We start from the raw sequence: 21,010 nt of genomic DNA, 5'->3' as shown, positions 1-21,010 counted from the left end.
TGAAACATGAGTGGACATATATGAACATATTATTAAGTGTTTTAATGGTTATTAATCAATGTTAAAATAGTAAATTAGTCAATAAAGAATAAATAAATAAAACAAAACAAAATTAAGTCATCATATCATCTTCTTAAACTGATTATTAGGGCTATAAGAAGCCATTTTTATGTTCTTCATTCGGCTATGCTATTTTACTCATTAAGGTACGATTTTTGTCCCGTTTTTAATGATTTCTATGTTTTTTAGATCATTGCAACTAGGTCTAGCTAGCTTAGAGACTATTTTGAATTTTTTTTAAATATTTTAGATGTTTCCATTGATGAATATATGAGTATTTTGATGTTTAATGATAGATTTTGAATATTTGATGATAGTTATACAAGTTTTGTTAAATGATTTTTAGTGAAAATGCAAATTAGGTATTTAATTGAGAAATAAGAAAATTTTGTGGTTAAAATGTGAAATAAATGAAAAATATTGGCTACTAGAGACCTAATTGTAATCGGCTAGCATTGGTTGTGGTTAAATTGCATGAATTTGTGTTTTTATGAAATAAGGACTAAATTGTAAAAGATGTGAAACATTAGGGGAAAATATGTAAAATTTCCTTAATACGAATTTTGGATTAAATTGAATGGAGAGATAATTAAATTTTGATTACATATAGATCAAGAAAAGCGAAACTCGGATATAGATCAAGGTAAAGACAAAGTTCTCGACTAATCGATCAATTTAGCCGTTTTTACGTCCAAGGTAAGTTCATATGTAATAAGCATTGTTATATTTATGATTTAAATGCTTTGATATTGAATAAAATGTGAATACGAAACTACGGACATGTTCGACAATGATTTGAAGACGATTCGGCATTAGAAATCCCGGTTGAACCTTAGAAATAGATTTGGATACTAGTGGCATGTCATTAGGGGGTTATTATGATTATGTGATCCCGGTGTTGGTCCTGTACGTCCTACCGGTGGCTGAGTATACCGGCATGTGTTGCAGTTACTTGACAGCTTGTGTAAGTAGCACCGTGTAGCTACGTCTTGACCCACAGCTTGTGTGAGCAGGCCCGTTGATAGCTCTACTGTGAGCAGTACATGTGATATGAGATTGAGATAGCTTTGGCTATATATGTGGCACTTCGGGTGCCAGTTTTCCATGTATCCGACAGTATTCCAAATGGTTCAACAGATAAATGAAAGACGTGGTTGAATATGAGATTAATACGAGATGGTACATGTATGTACATGAACTGTTTAAGTTTAAATCGAAACAGTTGTGAAGTTCATACACAAGATTATGATTGAAAATTTGAAAGGTTTGTTACTTAAATGAATTACATGTTGATATGTTCAAATTGATAGTTTGTATATTTATGTTAAGATTGAGTTTATTTCATACGAGCTTACTAAGCTATAAAGCTTACTTTGTTTATTTTTCTATGCTTTATAGTGAATTTAAAGCTAGCTCGGATTTGAAGATTGTCGGAGATTTCGTCGCACTATCTAATTATCAATTTGGCACTTTTAAGCTTATGTTTTGAGTATATGGCATGTATAGGGATTTTGGTCATTTTGGCATATGTTTTGTCAATGTATTTAGCCAATTGAATTGGCTTGTAAATGTTTTAAGTTTGGTTTTGTTTTTCCATTTGAGTTGGCTTAATTTTGGTTGGTATGGTTATGTGTATAAAGGTGTGCATATAGTTTATAGTATGTAGTTATGTTTGGCCTTGTGATGCTTATTGATAATAGATGTTGTGATTGTCAAATAGTAGAAACTAGAGAAGTTATATACTTGTAGATTGAGCATGTTGATGTATAATTGAATGTGCATAATTGGTTAATTGTGTATGTATGAATTTGGTATAAATGGTGTGGCCTACTTTTGTGACTTATGTGTACAGAAGATGGTGATATAGAATATGCATGATTTAGGCTTGAATTGGTTGGTTTAAATGTCTATTTTTATACCATGAGTTGTGCAATTTGGTTTGGTATAGGTTTGTGAAAGTTTGATGGAAAAATGGCTTAATAAATAAGCCTATTTTTGTCCACACGAGCGTGTGTCCCCTGGTGTTGAAATTAAAACCAAGTCAATATGCTCCACACGGCCTCACACACGGATGTGTGACTTGTCTGTGTGGCATAAGTCAGTATACCCTACAGGTTTGGTACGGCCTAGCACACGATCTGGCACACGGGCGTGTATGGCTATTTTTAGGGTACACAAGTTATCCACACGGGTGTGTGTGTTGGCCGTGTGACCCAAGTTAGAGAGTTACACGGGGTCGAACACAGGCTGGAACACAGTCATTTGCTCCTATTTCGAATATCCACACCGCCTGTGACACGGGCGTGTCTTTGGCCATATGAGAGACACGGCCGAGCCACACGGGCGTGTGTCTCCTGTTTTTGATAAAATTTTCTAAGAGTTTCTAAAGTTATCGGTTTAGTCTCGAACCGCTCCTAATACTTATTTAGGGCCTCGTAGGCTCGTATTAGGGATAATATGATTGGTTGCGATTGTATTTGAATTGATTAAATTGTATATGAAATGTATGTTTAAATGTGTGATAAGTCTGGTAATGCTCCGTAACCCTATTCCAGCGTTGAATACAGGTGAGGGGTGTTACATGATCGATGTAATCGTGTAATGGACGTCATCCCCCAAAGGTTAACACATGATCTTCCATAATTTGGTGTAGCAAATTAAACTAGTTTTCGTATTTAAGGAGCTTGAATACAAGCATTTTCGTTATGTTTTAGTTAAGTTTTCTTAGTTTTATTTACATTCAATAAAATGTGTGAATTGAGTCTTTTATTAACCTCAGGGGCCAAATGAGGCCTAAGGGTGAGCTAACACACTTTGTGAGTGTGCAAGAGACCATTAGAAGGCGTGCTAAACGAATATTGGTCGCTATGTCGCAACACGGATGACTCGATGTCGCAACATAAGGAAGAAAATGGAAAAAAACTCAAGTCTGGCTTTGATGTCACGACACGGACTAAGGGTGTCGTGAAATACCTCTGAAAACGCCTCAAAGAGGAGTATACTGTTATCTCTGTCGCGAAATAAGTCCTGTGTGTCGCGACATCAACTCTGTGACGGAAATAAAACACGACTCAAGGGCATTTTGACCTGCATACTCAAATTTAAAGCTCGGGAAAATTAGCTAACCTAGGGTTAAGGATGACGACACCTGAAGGCTACAAATAGGCTTATTTTTCACTTGTTATGGACATCATTCCTTTAGCCTAGATTCTCTGTGTAAAATTTAGTTTAGTATTTCATTCTTAGGTTGTAGATTTATTTTAGTTGTTTTTGTTGATTTCAAGAGATCTGAATTGTGAAAGCATTCAAACTTTGTGGATTTGCGATTAATCTTAATATAATTAGGCTCTTTCATTTACTCTATCTTGTCGATTTAATTAGCATACTTTCTCTTTACATTGATTTTATATTGTCTATGAAAGCTATGGGGAACTAATCCCTTTATGGGGGATTAGCGAGTGGAGGAATGATCTGTTAACTGTTTTGTAGGATTACTTAATGGATTAGCTGTTTGAGAAAGGAAGAACGTGAAACAAACCCTAATCCTGACAACATCGGGAAGTCATCAAGGTGGAAATTAACCCAAAAATTGTATGGTCCATCCGTGAACACCTTCACCCCAAGCCAGTCTAGACTGTGAGGTCGGAAGATAAGTAGTTCTTACTGACTCGTTATGTTAGTGGAGGATCAGAAGATCCTGCTAGAGTAGCGACTAGTTGATTGACAAGAAACCTAAAATGACAGTTAATGGAGATTACTGAAGCGAGCTAATCACCCAAAATCAAGATTTGATTTATTCTACCTTTTTATCCCTTGAAGTCTATTTCTTTTATGTTATTTTGTTTTATTATTATAAAAATCCTTAAACCACCCTTTTTATGTTTTCGTACTCTAACTGATTTAAAGTACTAATTAGATCTTTGTAGTGTTTAAATTATAATTGACCTAGCACTTGCCTCCCTTGGGTACGATCCTCGGAGTGTCCACATATCCCATTGTAAAAACTATATTACAACTTGACCCGTATGCTTTCAAATACCTCCTCATATTTCTATATCTTATTACAGTATTCATACTCTGGACATTAGTACGCTGGAAGCGGTCAACATAGTCCGTCAATATTCGTACACCCGAATATGGAAGATAGAACTCGATTGGTATTATTCTTCTCGAGAAATCACAGTAGGAACAATTCCCAAGAAAGTTTAGAGAGGTCATAACCGGTCCTACTTAAAATCCAAACTCCTAGATAGAATTTTCTCTAAAATGATTAAGGAACAAAAATGACTAGTTTGTAAAAAAAACACACAGAAAGTGGAGGAGAGGAATGTTTTCATAGAGAATTGTTCTTTTCTCTGTTTAGTGTGTTAAAAATGAGGAAACTAATCCTCTATTTATACTAGTAACAGAAGGGTGATACGGTAAAAAGATAGGCAATTTTGTAAATAAACCCATAACCACACCTCCACAAAATCGTCAACAACCTCCACTAAATTCTCAACTATTTTGCATTACCAACAATTATTATTTAGATCACAAATGTTGCATTTAAACATCAACCTCATGCTATTTGTTTGATGAAGCAAGAAGGATCTTTAGTTCATTACATTCCAGGGCCCTGGCAACCACATGCAAGAACTGCTTTAAAGTTTACTAGTACTATTCTTGGTTTTTGGCTGGCTTTGTCTAGCAATAGCATCAAAGGAAAAGCAATTTGTCCCCGGCCCATACGTACAGTTATACGCACATACATAACATACATACATACAAGAGAGATATGGCCTGCAATGGCACGTGGTCACCTTGCATTCATTGCATGAAGACGTGTAATTTATCATTTATCGTTATCCATCATGAATTCCTGACAATATGGGTATGGTCCCCGTTGCTCTAACACGTGCAACACTAGAATCATGCCACATCCTACACTTTGCTAGGAAGCTCCCACGTGTAATAATATAGATTGCATCTATAGTTAAATATATATTTCTAACATTATCACTCTTGTTTTTAAGACATCTCGAACGACTGCTCTCCTGGTCACCAATTCATTATACATCATTTCCCGTGAAAACCAAACTGAATATCTGGATGGGTATCGTTGGTGAAGAACCGGTTCTGTCTAGACTAGATCGAGTAGACAACATGGTATGGTGTTATAATCTTGGTGTTTAATTGAGTTGGTTTTTCATTTGCATGCTGCATGGCTTTGATAATATATTAATATGAATGATCAGGTAAGGCAGTTGGAGGAAATGAGAGGGAGCCATGGTAATTGTAATTATAACAGGTCTCCAAGCCCAAGGAGCTCTAGCGCATCCACCCCATCAACTGGGACGTTGGGCAGCACATGTACGGAGGGTCATCCTTCATCTATCGATTTCTCCCCAACCGCCAAATCCCTGGAGAAGTACTGTCGTCCCATTGATCATGTCATGGTGGAGACTCAGCTCAAAGGAACACTCCTTCATAGGCTGGACCAAGTAGAGGACCGCCTACTCAAGGTATTATTAAATCATATGATATGATATATGATGCATGTTTAACTAGTGATCTGACGATGGTTTTTTATTTGAATCAGCTGTGTATGCAGTTGGAGGAAGAATTGGAAGAAGAGAAGAAGAGGGAAGCGGTCCATGTTGAGAAGAAGGGGCACAAGAAAGGAATCAAACAATTTGTGAAGCAATGTGTTAAAGGGAAACACTCTAAACAACACAAAGGAACGGAATGGAATGGAAAGGCAAAGAGCAGTCTCAGCCTCAGCCTTGGTTCAAAAATAAAATAAAAACTTGATATGTATAATTTGATCATGCATGCATGTACCTCTCTTTTGTTGTTGAACAGATTTTAAACAAGTAGATATTTTTAATATGTTCTCCATGCTCCTTAAATGGGGAGCTGTTGGTTTTTCAAATTAGTACTTCGAGTAGCCGCCTTAAGTTAAATTTCGTTAGCTCTAAACTTTGGGAATTGCGTATATTTGATATAGATATGTTGAATGGTGGGAGTGGTTTTTGAGCCAGGAATGGTGGAAAAGGTGTTTAGTAGTTAGTACCGTAAAGCTTAAAAAAGATCTTGCTTTTCTCATTCTCTGGATCTTGCTTCTAACAATGATACCAAATGCATAAAGGAAACAGGTTTAGCATAGGGGAAAGGGGCTTTTTGACTTCATTTGGTAGTCAGTCATCCCCACCCGAAGCCAAAGGTGGAATTAATGGCTACCCGTTTCGTCTGCATTTGTTTTGAGTTTGAGGGAATCATTCATATAATCATACGAAAGAAGAATAGGTTCAGATATGATAGCTTTTTAAATTGGCTTATAATTTTAAACTCCCCTTATACTTTTGATTTGATTTATGACCTTTTAATTTATTAGATAATTTTTTGATTAAAAATATACTAAGAATGAAAATACCTAAAACTCAAAATCATTATTTTCACTTCTTTTTTGTCTTTTGAGATGATTTATATAAGATGATTTGGTTTTCATTGATTTACTTTTTAGTGATTTTATAAGATTTAACGTCAATTTAGTCGAAACACTTTAAGAGATAATGTTACACCATTTAAAAAAAAAGATATTTTTTTTATTTTTAATTTATATTTTTATGTGAAGTAAAGTAAAAAAAATAGATAATTAAGAATTAAATTTTAAAAAATTAAAATTAAAATAATAAATATCAAAATATAAAGAGTAAAAATTTATTATAATGTGAATTTTAAAAGTTTATATTATATTGATAATAAAATAGGTCATTCAAAGGAGAGCCGGATTTCAGACTTCAAACACCATCTGGCTATAAACCTTACCACACAACTGAGAAGCATTAAGCATGGGACAAAAGTCAATGGTAATGTAAAGGAAGCTACATGAGAGTTGAAACCCTTAATTTCTTTCCCTTTTTTTCTTTTTATGAGAATGGTTCTTTTAATAAATTATTTAGGAAAATAGACGTTTTTTTTCAAAGAGATACACGGTTTTTTTCGAAGAGGTACAACAGGTATATCTTCTTTGTTTTTTTTTTTTTTCTGCTTTGCTTGCTCATTCATGAGCTCTTTAAGAGAAATCGAATCAAATTTGGAGTGAGGTGTTTACATGGCCTAGGAAGAGAAACGCACGTGGATCTATGGATGTTTCTGTGTTGGTCCAAATGTTGAAGGTTCACAATTCTCAATGGCTTGGTCGTTGCTTCAAACCTTAAAGGCTTAGTTACTACACTACTATTAAAAATATTTTTAAAAAAAGATTATGTAAAAGACAAATGAGTTAATAGAACAGAATGAAGAAGAGTTATGAATTAGTAGCTGAATAAGGAAACTTTTTAACATACTCGAAGTTCTGCAGGCAGTAATTAATGAAATAGATGGGTCCTCTAGGAAAAGAGTTGCAGCTACAGGAGTGCCTGAGTTAGTAGCAAAACTAAACCTAAGAAAAAGAATCTGGATGGAAGGAAGAAGCAAGGGAAAGGGGTGCAATAGGCATCTAAAGGGACTTTTAACTCCTCTATAACGTGATTTTGCTTGTGTGGAACAGAAACGGGTTTGAATGATTTAAAACAATGCAAGGTGATTGGAAGAGTTAACAAGCTAAAACTTGATATTGTTGTCTTTTGGAAATGAGAGCAAGACAACAAAATTTTGACGGTAAAGACATTTTGTTGGATGGAAGGTCTTAGATAATTACAGTTTCGTAGCAGATTAGGTCTGGCTATGGGCTATCAGTACATAAGTGGACGACAGCCATGTATTAGTTTAGTTAATAGTTTCCGTCAAGAACCAATTAGGTTTAAAAAAACCCAACTAGATACAACTTAAACGTACATAAACCCTACTACCAATATTGTAATAGGATAATTATGTCTACTCATTGCCAGAGGTGTTAAATTTTTAAACTACCAACCAGCCGAACGTGACTCACTATTCAAAAAATAAAATAATATCATATCAAAATTGATGTATTTTGTAATTAATTTTAAATAAATATTTTTATTAGTAATAATTACTAAAGCGAGTCACCTAGGAAAACTGAACGAAGCATGACCTGAACTAAGTTCGAATTTTTTTTAAAAATTGAGCTTTAAGTTCAACCCACAAACTCCTCCACTACAAATAAGCTTGTCATGCAAACTTTGAAAATAAAGGGTTAATTTAGTAATATTTTTGAAAGTACTTACAAAAATTATTGTGAAAAGTGCTTAAGAATTATTTTATAAAATTTTAATTTAAAATTTAAGTATTTAATATTATTATAAAAAATATTTTTAAAAAATATAATATTTATTTTATTAAATTATATTTAAATATTATTTAAATTAATTAATATTATGTTTTAGTAAGATTAAATTTTTTTATTATAACTTGTTAATATTTTAACATATGAAATATAAATTTTAAATATTTTTAAATAATAAATATTAACTATTTATAAAATTTAATTAAAATATATAAATTATATTTTAAATATTTAAATATAATCATTAAATATTTGTAATTAAATATTAATATATTTATATTATTTAAAAAAATTAATTAATAATTTTAACAAATTTATAATTAAATACCAAGAAATAAAAAAATACTATATTATTAGAGAAATGAACAAATAATTTAAAACCAAAATTACTTTTAAAAGAAGACAAACTAAAAATTTTAATTTTTCCTTTTTAAAAATCCAAAAGTTTTCTGGCACTGCTAAACCCCAACGGACCTCGTATAGCTTTTTCGGACAAGACTATTGCACAAACAATTCTTAAAACACTCGCTAATTGCCGGCATTTAAACAATTATCATTGATGATATTAAGTATAATTCAATCCGGTTGGAAAGCCTAAAATAATCACTAATGAGGATGACATCCCACACTAAAACAGAACTAGAACTTCCAAAAATCAAAACCAATAAAAATCCGACAGGGGCTGGGGGCATTAGCCACCAGTATTTCTTAATCAAAATTTCCATATGAGAATATAAATAGTTAGGGTTTAAAACACCCTCTCTCATCTCTCTGACTAAACTAGAATTATTTAATGAAGTTTTTGGCCGAAATAAATTTCTGGGTAGTCGAGCTTTTCATCACCATCTAAACATAAACAAGTAAAAAATGAAAAAGAGATATTAAGCACCACCAGATCCGTACTTCTTTCCGAACACAATGAGCTGCAACTTGTCATATCCGGCAAGCACACCAGCACCAGCAATAGCACGAAGGATATTAGCTCCAGCACCCTTGAATAAAGACTTGGCTCCCTCATTTTTCAAGATCTGAGAAAATGCATCGAGTGAGCTCTTGTACTTCACTGCTTCACCAGAGGTCATCATCATTCTTCTACGCACAGTATCAATTGGGTACGATGCAAGACCAGCACCATTTGTGATGAGCCAACCAAGAGCAAAGCTAGCAAAGAAACTATCCTGTAATATTCAGAGGGAAACAGAGAGCAAGATGTCATTACAACATTACATTATTGAAGTAGAATTACAAGCTCAATTAGATATTGGTAAGAGTTATTAAAACCATTGTGCTAGTAAAATTTTAATGTAGAAAATACCATCTAATAAGCAAAGAGACCATATGACACAAAATTTAACATAGAATGCAGTGCAGTGGGAATTGTGATCAATGTCACAGTTATAAAGTGAAAAACCTCTTACACAAATTTAAACATCATACTAACCTGCAGATCTCCAGTGAGAAGCACTGGCTTCAGGGAGTCATACATTCCAAAGTATAGACCACGGTAAACGATGATTCCAACACATGAAATATTGAAACCACGGTAAAGACCAGCAATACCATCAGATTTTAAGGTCTTCCTGTAGACATCAACAAGGCCATTGAATTGCCTCTCTCCTCCTTTCTTTGCAGCCTTTGCATCATTGGCAAGACGGGTTCGAGCATAATCCAAGGAGTAGACAAAAAGAAGGGAAGAAGCACCAGCTGCACCTCCAGATGCTAAGTTTCCAGCAAACCATTTCCAGTAACCATCCCTGTCTTTCTTAAAGTTGAAAAGCCTCTTAAAGTAGTCCTTGAAAGCAAAGTTCAAAGCCTGTTGCAAAATGAACAAAACAATAAGCATAAAACATTCAAGCAATAAAAAATATTCAATAACAAAACCAAAGATTAAAAAAAAAAAAAGCTACAAGTGCTTACCTGAGTGGGGAAATAACGAATAACATTAGCAGTGTTACCCCTCCACAAAGAAACCACTCCTTCATCTTTCATTGTTCGCCTGAAACAATCAACGATACCCTTGTAGGGCTCAGAGAGCCTACCAGTTTTGATCATTTCATCCTGGTTCTGTATCAAAAGCTTAACACGCTCAATCGGAGCAGCAGCTGTTTTTGACACAGCAGCAGAAACTCCACCCATGAGGAAATCAATGGCAAAGCTGGTAAATCCTTTCTCTGCAGGGGCTTGAACACAAATGGCGGTAGCTGTTGATGGAACAATAGGATAGTGCATTCCAGCATTGGAATAATTCCCATATGCAAAATGTCCTTGGTATAGAGCAGGCCTCCTGAAAGACCCATCATACCCTTGAAAATCTCGGGAAATGCTAGAAGAAAGGAGCTGGCCAGCTACCTTCTGCATGACAGATGGATGTTGAATCTGATCCATTCTGATTTCCACGCAAGAATGCAAATGAGCACATTAACATACAAAAATTTGTACAATCAGTCATTCAATTCATGCATGGTAACGTAAAACAATTAAAGGGAAAGGTGCAACAAAGCAAACTAATGGAATATCCTGCAGGTATAACAAAACACACCCAAGTACTTAGAACAACTCGTCAATTCAACTTAATTATCCGATCAATTTTAAGCAGAAAACATTTAATAACCACTATTAGTAGAAAAAAATTAAACCACATACCGAGCCACAATGCCAATCAAAATATTCTAAAGAGATAATGTAACTTTCAGCTCCACATTCGCCCTTAAACATTTTTTTGATCCACTTTGACCCCCAAACTTGAAAACCGTTTATCCATTCAAGCTCATTCTGTTAATGAGCATAAAAAAAAGGGATAATGTAAGTTTTAACCCTTGAACTTAGCAAGTACTTCTACATTGGCCCCTAAACTTGACAACTAAGTTTACTTTGATACCTGTACTTTTTTTGGTCTACTTTGAACTTGAAAACTAAATCCATTTTGATCACTGAACCTGAAAAATCTAAAAGTTTGACGAAATTGCACTTTGAGGTTGTGCCACAACATCAAGTAAATAAAAAATAAAAAGAAATTAAGGTACAATCTCAAAATCTCATATAACCCAACTGGTGGTGGAACAGGTTTTCGTCCAAAATTCATTCAACCAGTTTTCAATCAGTTCAAACTGTCAAACCAACAATATTTAAATAATTAATTAAAAATTCATTAAAATCTAAAAGCCAAGTAAATCTGGTTTTATCTTTCTTTTTACTTTTTAAAGGATTTTTGATTATTTATTTAATTATTGTTAGTTCAAAGATCAAATCGGTCAAACTGATTGAATCAAGAACTAGTAGTCTAACCTGTTCAACCATGAGTTTTGATTATTACAACAATAAGTATAACACTCTAAGATTGTACCACATATCATCTAAAAAGATTTTATTTTTCAAACTTAAGAGTGCCGCATCATCAAACTTTAATATTTTTCAAGTTTAGGGATGAAAATGGACCAAAAAAAGTTCAGCAGCCAATGTGGACCTACTTGCCAAGTTCAAGGGCCAAAAGTTACATAATCCCTTTTTCTTTTCAAGGTCATTAACAGAACAGGTTTAAATAAATAACAATTTTCAAATTCAAGGGTCAAAATAGAACTACTTGCCAAGTTCAAGGGCCAAAAGTTACATTATCCCTATTCTAAATGGTACTCGAAATTACAAGCAGATAATGTAGTCTGGCACGTATAGATAGCTATATTACTATATTATTCAATATACTAACGAAGTTACGGAACACCAAAAATGAAGACATTTCACCTGATCAACCATATGTATATGCATGCAAGCAGATAAGGTAAATGGCAGAGCACCAAAAAATAACGCAAAGCAATCAACAATATATTACAATCTTTGACAACGCAGATACAGGACCAGTAAGCAAAATAAACAGATCTGAAGAATCTAACTGTAAACGAGGGTTAAATAACAAGTTTTATAGATTTCCACACCACCGATTTGCACTAAAAGAGAAAAAGGAGCAGTAAATACCGATAGATCTGAAAAGAAAAAGCAATGTACTTTTCAGATCAGATCAAACGTGAGCAAAATTATTTTAAACCAAAAGGGTCGGAGAATAAACAGATCTAAGTTATGTACGGTAAACTAAAACTTGAGTAAAGAGTATATATCAAGCAGAAGAGGTAAAACCAAAATGTAGAATAGCAGATCTGATATTTTAGAGATATTTATGAGTAAAACATTTTTACCTACGAGAAGAGCGCAAGAGAGATTGTCTACGGCCTCCCCGCCTTTCACTCTGCGTTGAAAAGAGAAGAAAGTGAAGAGAGATATTTTCAAGTGTTTTGTGGAGAGGAAAGGCGAGACGAAGCACGGCTTTGTAAAGAACCCTCGTGCCCTTTTTATTGGCGCTATCTTTGTGCGAGTGGGAGGCCAGGCCCATTTGCTGTATGTATTATTTTAATTATTTAAATAATTTAATTAATAATATGTAATTATACTAAATACTGATTTTTTTTAAAAAAAAATAAGTTATGAGTCCCTATATTTTAACTATCAGATTATATCAATAAGACCTTTTTATTACTAAAATCATTAAGTTAATTGATAAATATGATGTCAGATTTAATTTTCAAATATAATAGTTAAGTTAACAGTTGTAATAGTTAAAAGATTTAATTGATATAACGCTGATAGTTTAGAGATATAATTAAAATATTTAAAATTTGAAGATTAATTTAAAATAAAAACTATAATTTGAGGACTCATTGTGAAAATATATATATTAAAAGAAAGAAAATGAAGTAATGCAGCACTTTGTTGTTTGGAAAAGGAGTAATGGACCCCTTAAAATATGTGAAATTGTGTGGCCGGCTGCTGCAGCATCTTACTTTTCCATTCCACGATTATGTAACCATATATTTTTTGGAATTTGAAAATTATAGGTGACGTTTTATTCTTCTAAGCATTTAGTGTATCGGGATTTAAGTGGAATTAAATTAACAGATTCAAATCATATCTTCTTACTATTGGTTTTGCTTCTTTCCTTTTCTTTCTATTCCTTTTTTGTGCTTCAATTCTAAAAGGAAGGAAGAATTTGATTTCATCACTCATCATTATTACTAAATCAATGACTTGTTTGGCTGTTACTACTGTTTTCTTTCTTTCCATAAATATATATTTTTTAATTAGAAATTTATTCTTTGAGTTATATCATCTCTAAATAATAAAATAAAAATATTATTGATGACGACTTTTTTAAGTAAATTTTTGAAGTGACGTTCACCAGATAGTCGATTAATTTTCCAACAATTGAAAGTATTATCTCTTAATTATCGTCCAAATAACCCTAACTCTAAAGTTGGAAGCAGTTTGATTCGTAGACCTGCAAGACTTGAGAGAAAGATGTTAGTATAGAACATGTGAATAAGCATACAGAGATTTGAAGCACCAACATGAGACACTTAAATCAGTTTCCTGTAATTATAATATCACTTAGGGTTCGTTTATTTACATGTAAAATATTTTTTATAATGTTTTACTATGTTTGTTTGATGGAAAATAAATATCCAAAGGAAATCATTCTTCAAAAAAAAAGGGTAAAATCAAGGTCTTTTTAAGGAAAATGTCTTACCAATTTTTTTTCTGAAATACATTTTCCAAACTAATAAGGCTCTGTTCAATGTCGAAGAAACAAAACAGGAAGCTTTCAGAGCAATAGAGGGGAAGCTCTCTTCACTGTCAAAGAAAACAGCCCCTTATATTTTAATTTTATATTTTTTTACGATTTAGTCCTTGTAATCTAAATTTCAGTAGTCTACGATTTAATTCCTCAAAAACAAATTTTCTTATTCTACAATTCAGTCCTAAAGCATATTTTGTACAGTTTTGCAAAACAATCTCTTTTCTTAATTTTTGAGATTTTATAATTTAGTCCTTATAACTAAATTTGTCAAAATTTCCAAAAATTAGTCCTTGATTTTTGAACAGTTAAACTCTCAGATTCTATTTTTGAAAATTGAAAATTCCCAAATAATGTAAATTAGTCCAAAAACTAAAGTTTTAAAATATTTATAATGTAAACCCTATAGTTTAAAACTTTTCTATTTTATGCTCAACTTCACAAATTTTCATATTTCATAATGATATAATTTAGTTACTACATCAATGTTACATATTTCACTACTCAAACCCTTAGAATTCAAAATTTTACAAATTTTATAATTTCGTCCTTACTTCAATTTTTATCAAATTAAATCATTTTTCAACTTACTCATCCAAATAACATTCAAAACAAATATTTACCACTTTCGACTTAATTAAACATAAATTTATATTCTCTAATGTACGAAATTAACAATTAAGCTTAATTAAATAAATTAAGATTAATTAAAACTGAAACATGATTAATTAAATTATTGTTAAATATGACTCCTATTTTCAGTCAAATTTAAAAAATAATCTTTCAGTTAAACTCTGTTTATTTGTTTCAATCAAACACTGATTAGTTTAGATTATTTTATTATTATTTGATCTATGAATTTAGCCTATAAATAGGCTCTTTTACAACCTTAGAAAATATGCCCATTAAATATTAGAACTCATAACACATTTAGAGAATTTTGTGTTTACGTTTTGTGGGTTCTTTGTTTTCGGGTTTTCGGGGTTTAGTTTTTATCTCCATCTTTTTGTACTCTTCGTTCTTTTTCCATTATAGTAAAATTATCTTTGCCCGTGGTTTCTTATCCTTTTTGGAGGGGTTTTTTCATATTAAATTTGTATGTTCAATTTCTCAATTTATTCTGCTATTTTCTTGTTTGTTGTTTAATCGGGTCGAAATCCTAACAAGTGGTATCAGAGTTAGTTCAATTTTCATAGATTAGCCCATTCAAAGATGGCAACAACAAGGTTTGAAATTGAGAAGTTCGATGGTGAGACAAATTTCAATCTGTGGCAAGTTCGGATGATGGCAATCCTAGTTCAATCCGGTTTGAAAAAGGTTGTTACTGAGAAAAACCCTGAGAATCTAAATAAAACAGAATGGGAAGAGCTTGATGAAATGGCTTTGTCTGCAATCCAGTTGTTGTAACGCCCCTAACCTGTATCCGCTGGCAGAATAGGATCTCGGAGCATTACTACCACTTGCAAATCACTAAAAAAATTCACTTAAATACTTATCAATTTAATGCATCAATAAATATATTACCATTCAGTCAATGGCTTGGCACTTGCCTAAGCATCAACAACAACACTTGTTAGTGTACTTACACATATTTCATATAAATTCTTATTTTCTCAATATGTCATATTTGAATTTAATACTCGTCTTAACTTACATATTTTCCTTATGTTAACATATAAAAGATAATCTCATATGTACATGTCGTGATACATATCATTCTCGTACCGTTTCTTTAATAACATATATCATTCATTTCATTATATCAACATTTCATGCACCATCATTTCCTTGTATCTTAGGTATATTTATTTCGGTAATGGTTCGTATTAAACTTAACATAATTTAAATTCCATGTACCTATACTTATTTCATTTATCTATCTTATAAATTATTTCATACAACTATTTTGTACATTTATTTCCATATGACCAATTCCTGTAAACATTTCACATTACCATTTTGTATAACCAATTCATTTAACCATTTGTTATATTACCTGAATATTAGTTGTTCGACAGATATCTTGGCGTTTCTCTTCTACGATCTTATTTATCTTCGACATGATGCCATAGTGTCTTTCAACTATGGTCTTACTCATTTTCTGTCATGTTGCCATGGTATCATTCAACCATGGTCTTATTCATTTCCCCGTCATGTTGCCATGGTATCTTTCAACCATGGTCTTACACGTTTCATATCAGGTTGCCATGTTATCTTTCAACCATGGTCTTACACATTTTCTATCAGAGAGCACACTCCCGCGAACCTCATTCTTACAGTGGGATTACCAGTCCAGGCTAAATCCCCTGTAATATAAACTCATAGAGTATTGTCGGGATTACCAGTTCAGGCTAAATCCCCTGCAACGACAATTACTCTAATGAGCTTAGATCTGAATTACCAGTCCAGGCTAAATTCAGACCCTAATTTGGATTACCCGTCCGGGCTAGATCCTTTTTACCGTCAATTTCTTTTCAGAGATCCATCGAATTTTCCTTTCATTCAAACGAGATTTCTTCCTATTTTATCAAATATATCAATGTTTCATAAATTTCCATATAATGAACATTCAAATCATATTCATATCAAAAACATGCATTTCAAGCATTTAAGAATATAATTCAAGTTACACGAACTTACCTCATTGATTGTTCGTGTTTATGATTTCATTATTTTGATATATTTTCTTTTCCATGATCAAGTCTCGTATTTGTGTCGTCCGGATCTTTATAAATAAATTTGATCATCATTTTCATTCATTTCATATTCTAATGCATTTAATTAATGCTCCAGGCAAAAATTACCATTTTGTCTCTAAACTTTTAGTTAATGACGATTTCATCCTTAGGGTCAAGAAAATAAAATTCTTGCAATTTAATCCTTATTTCTAGCTATTATTATCACACATATCGATAACAGTCCATGAATTCTATAAAATATCAAAATAAATAATAATAAAATAATATTAAATATCTCATGAAATATTAATAAAATAATATTTATCTAATTAATTAATTTAAAATATCATCAACATAATCATTACATTCTAGAATTCTCTCTCTTACTAATTGACCATTTTGCCCTTCATGATCTTTTAGAATTTCATCCTTGAGTCATCATTTAATTTGGTAAAATTGTAATTTAGTCCCTTATAGTTCTTCACTTATTCAATTTGGTCCTAATTTATCCATTTTCCTTAGTTTCTAGATCATTCTACCCTTAAAATATTTACACTATTGGTCCTTCAACTTTTCATATTTACACTTTAACCCCTTAAGTCTTGAGTATTTACTCTTAGACAACAAAACTTTTTTGACTTTTACAATTTAGTCCTTTCTTGAATCAAGATATCATAATTTACTTCCCAATGTTGCCATAACTCAAAACTTCCCTTTTTACCACTCTATTTCCTTGTTTTATTATATCAAGGATAATATATTACTGTAAAGATTTCCGGGGTATTACATTTCTCTCCCCCTTAAAATAAATTTCGTCCTCGAAATTCCTTTAGTTTTATTGACCATGAACTTTATTATCACTTTATTCTTTTATTTTACTTATTCAAAAAAAATGCATAATCTAATTATCTTAAAAGCGTCCCTTCGATTTCATATACTTATGTATATATATTTTTAATTCATTAATGACCTATAACCCTCATATCGTTCTTCAAACCCTTATCATAAACATGGAACTTTTCACCTGAATATACTCTTCATTATTCCTTCAAATTTCACTTATCATCCTCCCTTACTTAATTCACCCTTTAGCATGATGTATATCTATCAGTTCTTAACAATTACCCAATTGTAACAGCTATGTTCAAATGTCTTATTTTTATTTATTTATTTATTTTCATTCACTAATTCATTGACTAGTATAGTCATTAATAATTTCACATCATTCAGTTCATTCAAGAAACTAATTCGAAAGAAATTTTTAGTTAACTATTTTGTAAATACCATATCTGAATAAATCGATTTTCCTATAAATAACTTCTTTCTTTAACAGTGAAACTATATATTTCAGGTAGTTTTCAGAAAAACATGATATCTCTATTTAGAACCCATCTTTACTTATTAACTCATTCTTAGTTCCGACTGTATTATCAATTGCTCAACTATTAAACTTTTCATTTTCTACTTTTGAACTTAATGAATATAAATCTCATGAATTTCATTGTATATAACTGTACTAGTAAAGGGGTATAGATCGTAAAGTCTCATAATTTAATTTTCATATATTTACTCATATGACATTTTTCATTCTCAAGTACTGTAAAACATTTATCTGTATTTTTTTACGAGTTCTGCTTTATCATAACTAACGTTTTTTTTTACTCAGAGATAATCATTTATCTTGTAACGAAAATTTCTTTACTTTTTACTTAGCAGAGGCCCAGTAGACTAGATAGAACACTTTTGATATACGGGACTTATACAAAGGTACATTATTATGCACTAATGAACAGAGAGCACTGAAGTGCTATACAGAAAGCACTGGCGTGCTAATAATCAGAGAGCATGCTAAGGTCCCTTAATATCCTAGTAGTTCTAATCTTGTCTACTTGGGCAAATTGTTTTATGCACGTATATCACTATTACACCTTTCGTATAATACTTTTACATGCTTTACAATTTAATCCTTGTACCAATAATTCATATACTTATATCTTCTGTATCTTCAATACATGTAATACATTTCAAAATTCACAATTCATTCATAATTCTCTAATAATCATTATCATGTACTTCATATATTACATTTATATATTTTGTAATTTAGTCATCAGTACAATATTTCATGTAGTAATATAATTTGCTTTTAATAATACATATAACATAATATTCATCATCGACATGTATTATAAAACATTTATTCATGTTTTTTTTATACCGATTCATCATAATCAACTTTCTACTCATATACTTGAGTATCGCTTTTAGTATTATCAGAATTAGCTTAGTTGAAAAACATATCTTTCTATAAGTAAAACAAATCTCATTAGAGTCGAGAGATATCACATTATCACATATTTTAATGACATGTGTTTTTAGACTTCACATATACTACGTTTGGTCCGAGAACCGACTAAACCATAGCTCTGATACCACTAAATGTAACGCCCCTAACCCGTATCCGCTGCCAGAATAGGGTCTCGGAGCATTACTACCACTTGCAAATCACTAAAAAAATTTACTTAAATACTTATCAATTTAATGCATCAATAAATATATTACCATTCAGTCAATGGCTTGGCACTTGCCTAAGCATCAACAACAACACTTGTTAGTGTACTTACACATATTTCATATAAATTCTTATTTTCTCAATATGTCATATTTGAATTTAATACTCGTCTTAACTCACATATTTTCCTTATGTTAACATATAAAATATAATTTCATATGTACATGTCGTGATACATATCATTCTCTTACCGTTTCTTTAATAACATATATCATTCATTTCATTATATCAACATTTCATGCACCATCATTTCCTTATATCTTAGGTATATTTATTTCGGTAATGGTTCGTATTAAACTTAACATAATTTAAATTCCATGTACCTATACTTATTTCATTTATCTATCTTATAAATTATTTCATACAACTATTTTGTACATTTATTTCCATATGACCAATTCCTGTAAACATTTCACATTACCATTTTGTATAACCAATTCATTTAACCATTTGTTATATTACCTGAATATTAGTTGTTCGACAGATATCTTGGCGTTTCTCTTCTACGATCTTATTTATCTTCGACATGATGCCATAGTGTCTTTCAACTATGGTCTTACTCATTTTCTGTCATGTTGCCATGGTATCATTCAACCATGGTCTTATTCATTTCCCCGTCACGCTGCCATGGTATCTTTCAACCATGGTCTTACACGTTTCATATCAGGTTGCCATGGTATCTTTCAACCATGGTCTTACACGTTTCATATCAGGTTGCCATGGTATCTTTCAACCATGGTCTTACACATTTTCTATCAGAGAGCACACTCCCGCGAACCTCATTCTTACAGTGGGATTACTAGTCCAGGCTAAATCCCCTGTAATATAAACTCATAGAGTATTGTCGGGATTACCAGTTCAGGCTAAATCCCCTGCAACGACAATTACTCTAATGAGCTTGAATCTAAATTACCAGTCCAGGCTAAATTCAGACCCTAATTCGGATTACCCGTCCGGGCTAAATCTATTTTACACATATTCTTCGGGAGGGCTATATCAGGATAAGATCACCTGTCCGGGCTAGATCCTTTTTACCGTCAATTTCTTTTCAGAGATCCATCGAATTTTCCTTTCATTCAAACGAGATTTCTTCCCATTTTATCAAATATATCAATGTTTCATAAATTTCCATATAATGAACATTCAAATCATATTCATATCAAAAACATGCATTTCAAGCATTTAAGAATATAATTCAAGTTACACGAACTTACCTCATTGATTGTTCGTGTTTATGATTTCATTATTCTGATATATTTTCTTTTCCATGATCAAGACTCGTATTTGTGTCATCCGGATCTTTATAAATAAATTTGATCATCATTTTCATTCATTTCATATTCTAATGCATTTAATTAATGCTCTAGGCAAAAATTACCATTTGCCCCTAAACTTTTAGTTAATGACGATTTCATCCTTAGGGTCAAGAAAATAAAATTCTTGCAATTTAATCCTTATTTCCAGCTATTATTATCATACATATCGATAACAGTCCATGAATTCTATAAAACATCAAAAATTTTCACAATTTCAACACTTTTCAATTTAATCCCTAAAACATGTTTTCCCCCGATCTTGAACTGAATTGATAATTTCATTAAATTTTGTAATTTAAATAATAAAATAATCTATTTCATGCAATTTAGTCATTTCTGACATTTTTACAAAATTGCCCATAAAGTTTTACTTTTATTCAATTTAGTCCCTAAGCCTAAAACATGCAAATTAGCCATGCTAGATGAATATTCATACATATTTTCTTCCTCCTCCTCTCCATTCCACATCCTTAATTTATATAACATGCAACAAGTAACATTATCAATAATTTCACTATTTACTTATATGTA

The 21,010-nt window shown here is 31.9% G+C and overlaps 2 protein-coding genes across 5 annotated transcripts; one reads left to right on the top strand and one right to left on the bottom strand.

Moving 5' to 3' along the window:
- Positions 1–5,053: 5,053 nt before the first annotated feature.
- On the top strand, positions 5,054–5,974 carry LOC107950598 (uncharacterized). Its single transcript, XM_016885480.2, has 3 exons — positions 5,054–5,208; positions 5,298–5,564; positions 5,642–5,974. The coding sequence occupies exons 1-3, from the start codon at positions 5,152–5,154 to the stop codon at positions 5,843–5,845; spliced, it is 528 nt and encodes a 175-aa protein (XP_016740969.1). The 5' UTR covers positions 5,054–5,151; the 3' UTR covers positions 5,846–5,974.
- Positions 5,975–8,922: 2,948 nt separating this feature from the next.
- LOC107950589 (ADP,ATP carrier protein 1, mitochondrial-like) lies at positions 8,923–12,653 on the bottom strand. Of its 4 annotated transcripts, none has more exons than XM_041075796.1 (5): positions 12,481–12,604; positions 10,937–11,065; positions 10,211–10,679; positions 9,735–10,106; positions 8,923–9,471 (listed from the first exon to the last, which is right to left on the bottom strand). In XM_041075796.1, exons 3-5 carry the CDS (start codon positions 10,676–10,678, stop codon positions 9,175–9,177), a joined length of 1,137 nt encoding a protein of 378 aa, XP_040931730.1. In that variant the 5' UTR covers position 10,679; positions 10,937–11,065; positions 12,481–12,604; the 3' UTR covers positions 8,923–9,174. The 4 variants fall into 4 exon arrangements, with proteins under 4 accessions (XP_040931730.1, XP_040931729.1, XP_016740959.1 ...); XM_041075795.1 differs by lacking the exon at positions 12,481–12,604 and adding an exon at positions 11,172–11,959; XM_016885470.2 differs by lacking the exon at positions 10,937–11,065 and having other exon boundaries at positions 12,481–12,653.
- Between the last annotated feature and the right edge of the window lie 8,357 nt (positions 12,654–21,010).

The sequence above is a fragment of the Gossypium hirsutum genome, chromosome A08, assembly GCF_007990345.1.
Source record: "Gossypium hirsutum isolate 1008001.06 chromosome A08, Gossypium_hirsutum_v2.1, whole genome shotgun sequence".
NCBI lineage: Eukaryota > Viridiplantae > Streptophyta > Magnoliopsida > Malvales > Malvaceae > Gossypium > Gossypium hirsutum.
Note: the sequence above shows the minus strand (reverse complement) of the source record. Positions and strands in the feature narration are given on the sequence as shown.